This window comes from Aplidium turbinatum, chromosome 6 (assembly GCF_918807975.1).
Source record: "Aplidium turbinatum chromosome 6, kaAplTurb1.1, whole genome shotgun sequence".
Taxonomy (NCBI): Eukaryota; Metazoa; Chordata; class Ascidiacea; order Aplousobranchia; family Polyclinidae; genus Aplidium; species Aplidium turbinatum.
In genome coordinates this window covers 22,752,057-22,767,165 of record NC_137477.1, presented here as the reverse complement: position 1 = coordinate 22,767,165, position 15,109 = coordinate 22,752,057, and the positions used below count along the sequence as shown (strand labels likewise).

General features: G+C 40.6%; 2 protein-coding genes across 3 annotated transcripts; one reads left to right on the top strand and one right to left on the bottom strand.

Annotated features, from left to right (window-relative positions):
• Nucleotides 1-389: 389 nt before the first annotated feature.
• LOC145772515 (uncharacterized) lies at nt 390-6,332 on the bottom strand. Its single transcript, XM_082584386.1, has one exon. The coding sequence runs from the start codon at nt 6,330-6,332 to the stop codon at nt 390-392; it is 5,943 nt and encodes a 1,980-aa protein (XP_082440512.1).
• Nucleotides 6,333-10,245: 3,913 nt separating this feature from the next.
• Nucleotides 10,246-14,406, top strand: LOC145772102 (transmembrane protein 17-like). 2 transcript variants are annotated; one of them, XM_082583937.1, is made up of 4 exons: nt 10,246-11,225; nt 11,561-11,706; nt 12,506-12,723; nt 12,839-14,406. In XM_082583937.1, the coding sequence occupies exons 2-4, from the start codon at nt 11,583-11,585 to the stop codon at nt 13,139-13,141; spliced, it is 645 nt and encodes a 214-aa protein (XP_082440063.1). In that variant the 5' UTR covers nt 10,246-11,225; nt 11,561-11,582; the 3' UTR covers nt 13,142-14,406. The 2 variants fall into 2 exon arrangements, with proteins under 2 accessions (XP_082440063.1, XP_082440062.1); XM_082583936.1 differs by having other exon boundaries at nt 10,246-11,706.
• The last annotated feature ends 703 nt before the right edge of the window (nt 14,407-15,109 follow it).

The window sequence follows — 15,109 nt, the reverse complement described above, 5'->3', positions numbered from 1 at the left end:
AGTTGTCAAACTTAAGTCCTGTAGAAGTACATAACAGAGAAGCAGCTAACAAAGCATAAACATCAATCAATCAACTTTCAGTCACAAACTACAGTGACTAACAAGTTCGGCTAGCTGGCAAACTAGCAGCAAAAACGAAAACGTCTCGAAAGTTCCATAGACAATCTCGTGGTGAGTGTTGCCATTTGCAAAGAGCGATAACATAACAATGAAGGGGAAACGACGCTAGGTGGCGAATACACAAATTAACGGGAGTAATGCGGTAAAACGAAAGGCAGGCCTTTCAAAGACCTGTTGAAAATCTAACACTCCCGGGCCAAAGAAGGGCCAAACTGGGTCATTCTTTTCATGAATAAAAGTTTTTCAACAGTCTATTGTCATGTAACAGTTCAGTCCTTTGACTCTTCCTCATCGCTCTGATCTTCCAGCAAAATCTGAACGGTGTCTATTGGTGTCTCATCTTCATCTGGATCATCTTCTTCCCTTTGAACAATTACACAAAGTTTGGATATTGGTCTCTTCAGAGATCCGGTTGCAGTCTTCACTTCTACGGAACGAACAACGCCGTGACGATCAGGAAATGTTTCAATTACTCTGCCTAGTGGCCATCGTTGTCTGGGAGCAGAGTCATCAATCAAAAGGACGATATCTCCTCTTCGGATATTCTCCTTTCTGTGAAGCCACTTTGCTCTTGACATCACAGATCGTGGGTATTCCTTAACCCACTGCTTCCAAAAGGTGTCTGCCAGAAACTGCACATGGCGGTATCGATCACTTGGTCGGTAGCCATCTCTGTCGCAGCTTAACATTGGCGGTAAATTCGATGAAGAATTCAACTTCAACAAGTGGTTAGGTGTAAGAGGTAAGTCGCCATCAACTTCCAGTTTCACATCGGTGAGTGGTCTTGAATTGACGATGTCTTCTACTTCAAGAAGTAATGTGTGCAATGTGTCATCATCGAGTGGTTGTTTTGGTAAGATGTTCATAAGAATTTGACGTACTGTGCGAATCATTCTCTCCCAGGCTCCACCCATATGGCTGGCTGTTGGGGGGTTGAATGACCATTCTATTCCTTGTTGTCGAAGGCTCTGGTGGATCTGGTTCTGATTCCACTCATCGAGGGCTTGCTTCAAGATTCTTTCACAACCCACAAAGTTGGTTCCATTGTCAGAGAAGATTTTCTTGATGGGGCCTCTGCGAGCTATGAAACGCCGTAGGGCATTTATGAATGCGCCAGTTGTCAGGTCTGGTGCCACTTCCAAGTGAATGGCTCTAGTTGTGAGACATGTGAAAAGGCAGCCGTATCTCTTAATGTCACTTCGTCTGTTTCGGACATTTAGCGGCCCAAAAAAGTCAACGCCAGTCTGTGAGAATGGTGGCTGTGACATTTGTAACCTTGCTTCTGGCAGTTCTGCCATGAGCTGTTGTCTAGGTTTTGCGGTCCTTCGCCGGCAAGGCAGGCATCTTGCAAGTACCCTTTTAACCGCAACTTTGGCATTAACTATCCAGTATTTTCGGTTAATATTGTTCAGTGTATGGCTTTCACCCATGTGCTTCGATTCGTTGGTATGACAATGTTCAATTATCAAGTCCGTTAAGTGGCGCTCTGGAGCTATGATAGCAGGATGTCGCGTTTCGAACGGTAAGTCGGATCTGTCGATTCTTCCGCCAACACGTAGAACATCTTTCATTAGGACAGGGCTGAGTTTTTCGAGTGGGATCCTCTTGGATTTGGGCATGTTTGGGTGTTCTCCTTTGGATAGAGATTTGATCCAGGCAGGAAAACTCTGACGCTGCTCGTATTTGATTAACTCAATTTCTGCCTCATCAAGTTCTGGCACACTGATTGGTCCTTTCAGTGTAATCTGGGTTTCTTTCTTCATGCGCATCAGTAAGTACGATTTGAATCTCAGGAACCAAGCTACTGATAGTTTCAGTCGGCGCAGAGATGAGAAGTAGGAGACTAACTTGTTGGTTCCTTGGCTTTCAGTCGTAGAAGCAGTAAAGGTTTCGATTTCTCTCTTTGGTTTGTAAGCAGCAAAGATATCTTCAGATTGTGGTTGCTGAGCGGTTTGATTGGGCCATTCTTCTGGGGGTTTCCTCAGAAAATCTGGGCCATTGAGCCACATCCCAGAATGCATCAAGGCTTTGGCCGTCATGCCCCTTGATGCTTGGTCAGCAGGGTTCTGCTTCGTGTCGACATGGTGCCAATCATACACTTTGGTATGGTTCAAGATTTTTTGCAATCGGTTTCGTGAAAAGGTAGGGAACCTTTTGCTGTCAGCCAGCAGGCTCTGCAGCACAATCATAGAGTCTGTCCAGTATAGACATGGACAATCAGGTAACTCTAACTCTTGCTTCACAACACGGGAGAGATTAACAGCATCCAATGCCGCTTCCAGTTCAAGGCGTGGAATCGTGTGTCTGCCCGGACCTGGAAGAAGTGATTTCCCCATCACAAGACTACAGATTACACTCGAGTCAGGTAGTATGGATCGCAGGTAGCAAACTGCACCCCGGGCAACAGAAGAGGCGTCAGAAAAGAAGTGCAGCTGCACTTGAGGAGGCGGGCCGCTGACTTTCAGCTTGTAGCAACGAGGAATCCTGATGTCTCTCAGGTGGAGCAAACTGTTCCTCCAGGCAATCCATCTCTTCAGATTAGATTCGTCGACCGCCTCATCCCATCCCAGCTTCTTCTGGCAAACATCGCTGTAAATGAGCCTTGCCTCAAGTATGACAGGTGAGACAAATCCAAGTGGGTCATAGAGGGAGTTGGTTATGGACAGCATCTTCCTCTTTGTAGGTGGATCTTCTGGTAAGTCAACTGTGAACTGGAACTCATCGCTTGTAACGTCCCAGTTTATACCCAAGACGCGCTCTCTTGGGCTTTCTGAGGGCAACAAGTTAAGCATTGCCTTTGATTTTTCTTCATCGGGGAGCATCTTCATTAGCTTCTCACTGGTGGATAACCACTTTGTTAGTCTGAAGCCACCCATACCGAGAAGCTTTCGTAAATCATGGACCAATTTGATTCCTGCTTCTTCGCTTTCAACGGTCACCAAGCAGTCATCAACGTAGAAATTTTTCATCACCACTTCAGCAATATGCGGGTCGAAGTACTTCCCGTGCTCTCTAGCAGTTTCGCGCAAGCAAAATGTTGCACAACTGGGGGACGACTTTGCACCGAAAATGTGCACTTTCATCCGATAAGCCGAAGGATCTTTGGATAGGTCTCCGTTTGGCCACCAAAAGAATCTCATGGCATCGCGGTCACGCGGTGAGATCCTGACTTGGTAAAACATTGCCTCCACGTCTGAAATTATGGCTATACGTCCTTTGCGGAATCTCAGCAGGACGCCAACAAGAGAGTTCATGAGATCTGGGCCTTTCATCAGAAAGTCGTTTAGTGACTTTCCGCATGACGTTGCAGCGCAGTCGTAGACTATACGAAGTTTGTCTGGTTTCTTTGGGTTAAGTACAGGATGGTGAGGTATGTACCACTTGCGGCAGTCATTGTTGACTTCGTCTTGAGGAATGATCTCAGCATAGCCCTTGTCCAAGGTGATTTGCATTTGTGTTGCATACCTTTCATGAAGAGCGCTGTCACGTTGTAGGCGTTTCTTCAGGCTATCTAGTCGTCGTAGAGCCATGTCACGGCTGTCTGGAAGCTCGACGGTGTCATTACGCCATAGCAATGGTAAGCGATAATGGCCGTCTACATGTTCGAGATGACGAGACATCATGTCATAAGCTATGGGATCTTCCCTCGAGAAATTAAACCCAAATTCTAGCAGTTCCTTGTGGGTTCGTAGCAGATTCATTAGACCTTCCTTATCATAAAGGTCGGTGTCAGCTGTTGGAGAAAACGTTTCTCCTTCATCAGTAATTATTAAATCGGACAAGTCTTCTACATCGGTGGGCCACTTCATGCCACGGACAAGAAAATTTGAAATGTCGGATTCAGTATCGAAATTGCCTAAGCCTTTCTCCTTCGGACGAGTACCTCTAAGCAACCAGCCTAAGGGTGTCCTGACTGCATCAGGTCCTTGCTTCGGGTTAGGTGCAAAGCGGCTTTCAATGCATCGGTGGGCGACAGCATGATCATTTCCGATCAACAGTGTAACTGTACCATGGTCCAGTTGCTTCAAGTCAATGCCTTGGAGGTGCTTGTGCGTTTGCAGATACTCCGGAGAAGGCGCTGGAGTTGGCTTGGTAGGTATCTTGTCAACGACGATCACATCTGTCAGTTCTTGCACTTCGCCGCCAACTACTGGTAGAACTTTCAACGCTACAGTTGAAGAACTGAAGGAATATGGTCCACTCGAAGACAGTGTTTGCACCTGGAAGTCACCAGATGGCTCAGGTTTCAGTTCAAGCATCTCTACAAGTTTTTGTTCACAAAAGGTGCGGTTTGAACCAGAATCTAGGAGAGCATAAGTATGTATTACCTTTCCTTCTCCTGTCACACGTACGGGAACGATGTCCAAGTAAGTTGCCGAGTTGCTTGTTCTGGAATGGAAGGTTTCTACAACTTCATTTGTGTTCCTTGCTGATGGTCTTCTTCCGGAATCATCTGGCTGGCTATCATTTCTATTAGCAATGGGGTTAGGGTGTCGTCTCTGGACGTGTTCTCCAGTTGTGACCAGATACCGATGTAACAGAGAATGATGTGATGAGCTTCCGCATTCAGTGCATTTACCTCGGCTTCTGCAGTCGGCACGTATGTGATCTGGTCCAAGACAGTTTAAGCACAATTTGTTCTTCCTTACAAATTGCTCCCGTTCAGTGACGGATTGGGCTTTGAACTCTTTGCAGTGTTGCAAATAATGTGTATTATCGCACAGGATACATTGTATGAGTCGCTTGTTGCCAATTCGGAGCTGTCCAGATCTTTCAGTAGGTTTTGTCACTACGTTAAACAGTGCAGCCTTTTGTTTCCCTTTGGTGTCAGGCTTGTTAAGTTTGTCGACATTTGATGAAAAGAGTTTCATGCCATAGATTGAATTGGCAATCCTAGATTCGTTCGTTATGAAGTCAGCAAAGTGTTGGAATCCAGCCACTTTTCCAGTGTCATCATTGATTTTCAGAGCTTCAATTACCCACTTTTCTTTCAAAGACACTGGCAGCTTATTCGCAAGGCAGGTGATAAACTGCACGGTATCCAAGTTCGAAGCTTCGGTGTTTGAGCTCAATGATGAACAACATCTTTTTAACAGGACGGACAACTTCTCCAATTGTTCGGGTTCGTGGTGAGAAATTCTGGTAACAGCTCTCAAGCGTTCCTCGCAAGCATGCGCAATAACGTGAGGTTGGCCATACCTCCGTTTCAATTCTTCCCACGCTTCATCATAGCAGTTGTGACCTTCGCTGCTGTCGGCAAGGTGCCTTATTTGTTCACAGACTGCATCACAGCAGTGCTGCATGAGGTAAGACATCTTCCTGTCGGGTGTCAACCAATCAGAAATATGGGACTTAAAACGGTGCCAGAAAGCCCAGAAATCGAGCGGGTCACCAAAGAATTTCTTAACATCTGGTTTAGGTAGAAGTCGTTCTGAAAGATCAGGTTGTCGGCTAGTATAATAACAAGGGTAATTTACCTTTTGGTCTGGCATTCTTGCAGACGTTGCAGTTGGTTCTTGTTTGTGCCGCTCATCACCGTGACGCAGAGGTTCCAGGTGTGTGTCTTTGTGAGTGAAGGTTTGCTGTGGCAATCGTACGGGTGTCATTGATCCAATATTGATAACCGAAGAAGAATCATCTTGCCAGAGTGCGGCTTCAGTTTCAGCAGCTTTAATTTGACGCAGGTCTTCAGCTTCGGCTCTCTCACGTTCAAAGCGAGCTTTCTCTTGTTCCATGCGAACTAGTTCTTCTTCCTCTCGTCGCCTGGCATCATTCTGTTCTTTTGTCAAACGAGCTAGTTCCAATTTGGCATGTGCTTCACGTTGACGCAAACTATACATTGTACTCGATGACCGAATGCTTCCGGATTTGGAGCGATGGGAATGAGTACGCAAGGACGAGTGATGTGAGCGTAGTGGAGGAGTTTTAGTGTCTGTCCTCTCGCATTCCGAGAACCACTGTTTGACTCTATCAGCAAATTCTTCTTTACCTTGAATGTAATCTCGTTTAGTTGAAAGGCCTCCTGGAATTTGTTCATTCTCAGGGACATCGACACAAAGCGCCATTAAAGAGGCATAATTTTTGTCAATTTCTAACAGGATAGTCTGCACTTCTGTGAGGTTTTCACGTTTGCTCATCAGTTGTTCACCACGCTTGTAGCTGTCTCTCAAAGTATCAGCTGCTTGTTGAATAGCTTCGGCTTTGGAATCCATAGCTGTGTATGCAAATCCGCTTCGTAACAGCATAAGCTAACTTCAGCAAATGAGAGATGTCACGTAACACTGATGGGAACTAGGTAAGTAAACGCAAATTTGATCGTCAGGTTGGTGAAGATCAGCAGTTCGGTTCGATTGACGAAATCAGCTTCAGTTCAAAGATGGTCAAGCTTTGATGCCAAATTTGAAAAACGATGTTGTGTGCGACGCGAACACAACAGGTGCGGTAGTTAATTGCGCCGGTGACGTCACGATTTTCCTAATCCACCCGGCAGGACTGAGCACTGTTAAAGCACGCCAACTTGAAGAAATCACTCGGTTTCCAATGACTGCTTCGCAGCAATGAAGTTTATACGGTTTTTCTGTCAAGAAATAACACAACATAAGACACTAGTCACAATTCAGCAAGCACAACAGTCGAACTGATAAACGTACCAAATTTGTTGACAAACAGTTCTCAATCCACTGTACGGTACACAAGTTCCACAGGTTGGCCAATGACGCACTGAATAAATAAATTCGCGATGTTACCTTACACAATTATTACGTAGGCTACCGTACCGTACAACCATAACGCTAGGTCAATAATCATTAAAAAACAAAGAAACGTGGCAATTCACTTGGCCTAGTTAAGATCGGTTTACGAGAATTAATTTCCATTAGGCTGACAAATTATTGGTCAATAATTCAGTAGTAAACATAAATCCACAATTCACGACACAAATCAATCAATCATACAATTCAGAATAATGAACGTACCGGTAGTATGACCGGATCAGTAATGCCAAATGATGCACTTGTACGCGAAGGATTCTATAGTGATTGACTCTGCAATATTTAAGTTTGAAGTATTAGCCTAACAACAATTTACGCACATCAGAGATACGTTACGTTTGTTTACGGTAGACAGTCAACATTCAGCTACAAAAAACATTATTACATCACAAGTACGCTCACCAGTAAGTTGAACTTTGAGATAGCAAGCTGCAAATATGGAATTCAGCCTACACGCAAATAAGTATTACCATAGCAGTTGTCAAACTTAAGTCCTGTAGAAGTACATAACAGAGAAGCAGCTAACAAAGCATAAACATCAATCAATCAACTTTCAGTCACAAACTACAGTGACTAACAAGTTCGGCTAGCTGGCAAACTAGCAGCAAAAACGAAAACGTCTCGAAAGTTCCATAGACAATCTCGTGGTGAGTGTTGCCATTTGCAAAGAGCGATAACATAACAATGAAGGGGAAACGACGCTAGGTGGCGAATACACAAATTAACGGGAGTAATGCGGTAAAACGAAAGGCAGGCCTTTCAAAGACCTGTTGAAAATCTAACATAAGGTCTTGCAAAAATATTCCGTTAATCAAAGCAATACTTTTTATTTTGTTTAATTAGGCAGATTATGCATATGTAGCCTTCGTTACCCGATTAACCAGAATGTTATAGCCTATAAAATAAACAAATGATTTACTATATGGTTTTGGACTTAAAATCTTAATAACGAGATGAAAAAAATTACACGCAGTAAACCAGTTGTTTTTTTTAGTTCAGTTGTGTTTATTTCTGACCATCACAGCGAAAACAATCCACGTCAAGATGGCAAAGGTCTAGAAAAAGGTAGAAGCGACAAAACGAGATCGTTATATCGTCTTGGGACCGAAATGAGTATTTATCTTAAAAAAAAATTGGCACGGTTGCATTGTAGGCTAAAACGGAACTTAAATAAGTGCCAATGAAAGGTTGACGAGTCGTACGCGGCTTGCGTGCCACGGTTGGTCACCATTGTTCAAAAGCAGGGCCTCTGAGAGAAATTTTCACTAGGGATATGAAGAGTTTTTCCGGGCCCCCCTCTCACTTCGGGCCCCCTTTGTCTTGGGAAAAACGTGTGATGTTTGCTTAGGCGTATTGCAAACCATACAACATTTTACTGCAGAATTGGACATCTGTGCGCAATAATAGTAGGCTATCAGGCTGCAATAAAAATAGTGTTTAGTGTTGTGCATATCATGTGATCTGTCCCTCGCCAATTTGTGTATCCTACATTGAATTTGTGTGTCAGTATTGTTGTTGATGGTGCTGTTAAGAGGTGTCGCTTGTAGGCTACAGCTTTCATGTAAAATTTTCAAATTCATTTTTTTATTTCTGTTAGATGTAGCTTATAATTATTCCTGATGAGGACACTATGTGGTGTTGAAATGTTGGATTTAGTAGTTGTTTTCTTATTTTTTTCTGTGTTTAATAAAACATGATCCGTTAACGTTACTGAGTGTAAAATTGGTCACAGCGGTAAACCATAATCTCTTCGTGGGAAAATTGTAACATAAGATTCCCGAATCCGTTCGTCTGTATGCATCGACCGAAAAAGAAACACTCCTTGAAACGTCTATTCAATGTGTATTTCTGTAAAATTAGCCCGCGGCTATCGAAATCGAGATGCAACGCCGTACACCTTTAAAAACTGTCACTACGATACAGATTACTTGGATAAAAGACGGAACTTTTGTCCAGCTAGCAAGCACTAAGCCAACAGTTAAATGTGCGGCCAACTTTCAAACAATCATTTTACGAATGACCAGAATAGATAGCAATATCTCAAACTCACATATGCAGTACTGTGACGCAATAATGAAAGACAATTATGAAGTCATTCAAACAGGTGTTTAAAGCTGATGTAATATTTCCTGTTTAAACAGGTTTCAAACTGAAACAGGCCCAAACAGGTCCAAACAGGTTTGACACAAGTCTTATGAACGATGGTGCAATTTTGGCACATTTTCTAGCAACTTCCATGACGTAATATTCAGTAGACTTGAACGGTTTTTTATATGACGTTTGATTAGGTGAACCATTGTCTGGAACAAAAATGTATCTGGTAGCTAGGCTACAACAAGTCAAGCTATTTACCAAAGCTCAAACATAACATCTTGTAAAACATAATCAAATTAATCATCTGACCAATAACCTTTCTTCATTAACTTTTAAATTCACCACATGCTTAGCAGACGTAAACGAAGTCACTTTTTTTTTATTGCGGCTCCGCTCCTGCTCTGAAAGTATTGACTCCGGCTCCTGCTCCAACTCTTAAATTCATTTTGAGCGAAACAAGCGTGAAACTACCTTTTCCAAATAGTTTTTAAAAAATACAAAAACACCCGGGTTTTTTTGCCCGTTTTTTTCTCAAACCTGCTTTTGCTACACTATGCCCCACCCACGGTCAGGAGAATAGCCAGCTTTTATAATTTAATTTAGGGTGTTTAACAAAAAATTTTTGCACGTAAAGCACTGAATCACCACTTTGGGCCCCTAATGTGCTCGCAATGCACTCCATTACCTTTCCGGGCCCTTTTGCTACATTACGGGCCCCCCAGGGCCAGGGCTAAAGAATAACAATTTTTATACTTGAATTTAGTCATTTAGGATGGTTTTAACCAAACACTTTTGCGCGTAAAGTATAAAATCAGAATTTCGGGCCCCCCAATTAACACAGGCCTGGGCCCTCAAGGGTACGCCGTACCCTCCGCACCCCCCTCTCATAGGCCTTGTTCAAAAGTAAAGGTTTCCAAACTTGTTTGAGAAAGGGTGAGTTCAGGTGACTGAAAAAAGATGCTCGCGAGTCGCGAACCAGGTAAATGTTCAGTTCAACAGTCTGCAATCTGTAGTTGTGATTCAACAGATTGGGTGTGATTGGTGATCCCTGTTGTAGGATGATATCAGTATTACAACAATGTTTTTCAAAGAAAAGAAAATTGTGATTTCTATGTTTCTACGAACAAACGAATTCAGTGTTGTCACAGGCATATTTGTCAATTTCTGATCTGTTTTATTCTTGGGTGTTTAGTGTTGACCTATGGTCATTGGCTATTTCCGTGATGGTTTGGAGAAAGATACACTCAATTTTCAGCAAAAAGCAAACGTTCAGTTGATTTGATTGTCAAATCCTAGTACTTTTATTTTTGTGGACAAGGGATAGCTGGATAGTTTTGCAGCTTAGCAAGAGTCAAATGTTGGGGATTTAAAGCAACCTAGACTAAATGCAAAAAAGTATTACAATGGCTGACTGGTTTATTAATTTTGGGAATGTTCACCCTTGGACTGGGAAACCTTCCTTGCAAGCTTGATCTTAGTTGTTTTACATACTTGTAGACTGTAGAGGCTTTAAACCACTGACACAGGCTCGGTCATCGAGGTGGACAGGGAAGTTGTTGCTTATTGAAGTTTCATCTATGAATCATTTTATCTACTAAGTGCCACTAAATGGAAATTTTTTTTAAAAATGCATTACTAAAGCATATAACTCGACCGTCAAACCTCTGAGGCTATGGCCCCCTACTTACCGTAATCATTTGAAATGCGTGAAGAGGCTTTTTTTTGCTGACTTTTTAACAATGAAGAACAGTTGCCTTAATACCTTGTAACGCTTTTGTGTCAACCTGTGTAGCTCAATCGTCATGTCTGCATGGAAAATTCCATAAAAGATTTCAATTCAACACAGCTGAGTAGTTTTTTTTTTATCAAACTTGGTTCATTTTTAAAACAACTCATTTGATATAGTGCCTTTTTTGCTTTTTTCAGTTTTCTTTTGCGCAGCATGTTTAATTGTATACTTTACCTTAGCACTATGAGCACTAACTAAAAGCATATTTGATTTTACGTTTTCTGAATGAAGATTGTTTTTGTACTTTTACAATATTGTAAATTGTATAGGCCTAGTTAATTTTTTACGGTATTTGTTTAGAATATGAAAATTTCACAAGGTGAATTTTTGTTCACCAAAAAGGAGGATGTGGCTACGCTTGGTGAACGAAATTGCATGCAACCTTTACTGCACAACTGATTTCTCTATTCACTCGCCTAAATTTTATTTTGTACTCACTGGTCTACTCACTGGTGGGGAAATGACTGATCATAACATTTTTGCTGTTAATGGGTAGCTTTGGTGGCTATACAATTTAACTATATTATACTCATTTCTAAAAAGTAATTTTATCAATCTATATTTTCATTGTTTTGGTTTTGCCAATTTTCCGTTTATTGATATGGCACCGAGTTTATGGTGCATACGTGACTTGTCATTTTCCGAAAAGATCCGCTTGAACATATGACATCATGCTCTTGTGACATACGGTGACCATAGCTTTAAAGGCTATGGTTACTCATTGTACAGTAACTATAGCTTCTGCTTATATATATTATTGTTTTTTTAAGAACTTGAATTGATCCAGGTTTAGTAAACAATTAAACACAATGACCAGTAGTCTTTCTGGCACTCAACTGCTATCACCGCATGTCAGACAAACGATTACAAATATTTCTCAAAGATTTTTTAACCAGGATTCCTCATATAGCCAAATAAAAGATCGGTTACCAGGTAAGAAAGCTGAAAAGATCAGTTTTTGTGCTCATGCTATCTACAGGCAGACAAGCACTATACTCTCGAAACAGCTAATCATGCATGTTTTTAGCTATTTTAAATCTTTCAAGGCTTGGCCATCTTTTTTCCATTCATTAACTTTATTCAGCTTATTTCATCTCCTTTGCATACTACATGGTACATTAGCCCCCTCTTATTTAGCCCACGCTTAAAAGGATTAGGCCTACTCGCTTATTGAGCCCAATAAGGTCCAGTCCCGAATTACTTCCATTTGTTCCTGTAATAAAAGAAACTCTTTATAAGCCCAAAACCCTTCTTCATAAGCCTAATTGTCGATTACGTTTGCTTGAATTTGTGTAAAAAGGTGTCACAATTTTCTTTTTTTTATTTTGCTTTGGACAATTTCACGCTTTATTATGCTTTAAGTTCTTAGTTCAAACGTTTTGTCACAGACCATTTAATCTGGATCCCATTTCATTGGGTTGTGCAAAACATGGCTCATTGCTGACACAAATTCAAAAAAAAAATGCAATTTTTTAAAAGAACAGATCATTGTGCAGTTAACAGATCTAGCAATATTTAACGATCGTACAATTGGTCATTGTCAATTATGCATATAAGAGTGGTAGAAATTCGTCTCCCGCTTAATAAACCTAAAATAGTTTGGACCTGAGGTTGGCATAATAAGTGGGAACTTTTGTATTTTCTTCTTTGTTGCTTAATAAGCTATGTACAGTTAGCTTTGACTTTGAGCCTAAATTTCATATTACAAAGTAATTTTATATTTGCATTTCAGGTAATGAAATTGCAACCAGCTTGCCATTACAAATGTCCATGTTCTTTAACATTTGTTTCTTTCCTTTTTGGCTCACTGCAGACGCATTAATGCTCAGTATAAAATATGATTATTTGGATGACACATACAAGGTTTTACTTATTGCCATTCTGGTTATTTTTTCATTTGTTGAGGTGATACGACTTTACTTGGGATATGTTGGAAATTTGCAAGAAAAGGTGAGCAAAATAAAATATTGTAGCTAAAGTATTATTCTTCAGCTCATTATAAGTGAAATATTTTGTAGATTTTCTATAAGTCTTGTTCTTAATGAGGTTTTGTTTGTTTTCAAAGGTTCCCGAACTGGCAGGTTTCTTGTTGCTCACTGTTATCCCCCAACTGCCATTGCTTTTGTTTTTGCTATTCAATGAAAATGTCATCATTCTTCCGTTGGAAAGAGCTGTGAACATTGTGTTGGTCTTGCTTGTGCTTGTGCAGATTGTTGCTGGGTGGTTTGCAGCAAGGATGATGTCACAGCAGCAGGCAACCAAATTCCATTTGCGTCAATTCATTGACCTTGAGCATCTCCCTGGTAACAATGCGCATGGAGATCCAAATGCGCCTCAACTGCTGCAGCGGAACACGTATAGAGCATAGAATGTACTCAAGCTGTATTGTGATATTCAAGTCCAATGCAAGATCAGTGGCTATTTGAAAATAACTTCAAACCATCCAGTGGCGTGATTCTAACTTACCTCAAGCAGGTTCTGTACCATTACAAAAAGTATATGAGCTTACTCTTAGTCGCCTGCAACCACATGGTTTGACCCGACAATGTCCCTTTAAGATTTTTTAATACTCTTTTGCTCATACCGGTAAGAACATCTCACCACAGAAAATTTCATGTACATTTCAAATCATTTTAAAGAAAGTCCGTGTGTTAAGAAGAGCAAGTAGTTTTCGGCTTGTGGATGGTGCTTTAGTGCGTGACGGAAAACCGTTGCATGAAATTGCAGGAAAAATTGTATTCACAATCTTCAACGTACTGGATCTGTAGAGGCAGTTCCAGAGCTTTATCTTAAGCTCTGGAACTGCAAAAGCTTTTGTCAGCTCCAGTGTTTGATATAGCTAGTCTCAATCTTGGTGCTATTTTAGTGATAAAAATTATCTTTGCTAAATTACTTTTTCCTCCAAAGTTTCAATGACACAAGTTTGAAGCAACGAATCATTAAATTTCTAATATTGATAAAGCTCGGATTTTTGAAAACTCAAAAGGTCTTTAAACCAAAGATTTTTTAGAGAATCTTTTCAACATCAATGTCATTGATGGCACGAAAATGTTTTGTATAACACGAAACTTATCGAAATCTATATAATTCTTGCTGTGCAATAACATGCATTTTGAAGCAGTGACGTCGTACATGGCAGACAATTTTATGGGAGCCGGAGTAATTTAAAGGGCCGAATGTTATTATAAGAGCTAAAGAAACAGTATCAACAAACGTTGCCTTAGTCTTTAGTGTTACATATCAGTTTGTTTTTTTATGGGTTGGTTGTCGCTTCGCTTCCCCACAGCTACCTCCCTCTACAGAGCCGGTAGGTTACATCTCTGCTGTATGCCTTTCATATCCTATTCTAAGATTATGATGTTTAGATGCAATTTTTTTTTATCGTATGCAGGATTATTCCTGGTAGTTGAAAGTTTAAAGACAATAGACGGAACGGCAAAGATGCCAAACCTCGTGTCCAGGTTTTAGCCTCTTTAGTTTATTTTTGTATACAACGACCGTCTTTATTGGCGATATTAGGGCATTATGCACAGTGTGTGATTTATTCAGTGGCATAATACTGTGCTTTTTTGTATTTTATTTTGTAACAAAATATATTTTTATAGCTCACCGTGCAATAGTTGCTTATGTGAAAACGCATTTACACTTTAGACTATTTATTTTTAACAGGATATTTAGACTATTTACATTTCAACAGGTACCGAAAGCTTTATTTACTGTGCAGTAAAGTTTACACTTGCTGCAAAAGAACTTAACTTAGATAAAACTTCGTCATAATACAAAACATAAATTTAAACTAAGATGAATAAAATGTGGAAGAGCGACAAGTTCAAATGAAAATAACTCTATTTTATAAAGTCTTTTAAAACAATTTGGTGTTTTGTTTGAAGTCAATATCAACCAACGGTGCCGTTAGGCTACTGTGTTGGACTCGAAAAACTTTAGCATTGACATGCAAACAAGTTGTTTAAAATTTGTACGCAGATAGTGCAGAAAAGTGCTTTATTTAAGTACTGTACTTTAAGTTAAAGCTGTACAGGCTGCTGTTCAATGGGTTTAAGTTGGGCTGTAATGTGGGTCTGGCTTGTGGAAAACTTGTCCAGAGCTGTGCGTTCTCTGACTGATTGGCTGTCATACTAACAATATACGTAAAATTTTCATTGTTAAGGAGTGGTATAAAAACCATTTGCAATAAAAAAGATTTAATAAAAAAGTGATATGAGTTTGAAGTAAAATTTCTTGTGGCCAATCAACTGTCGGAAAACAAAGTTTCCGGTGAATGTTTGATAATTCGAAACCGTTATAAACCCAAAAACATTCAAATCTTTTGTGTTTA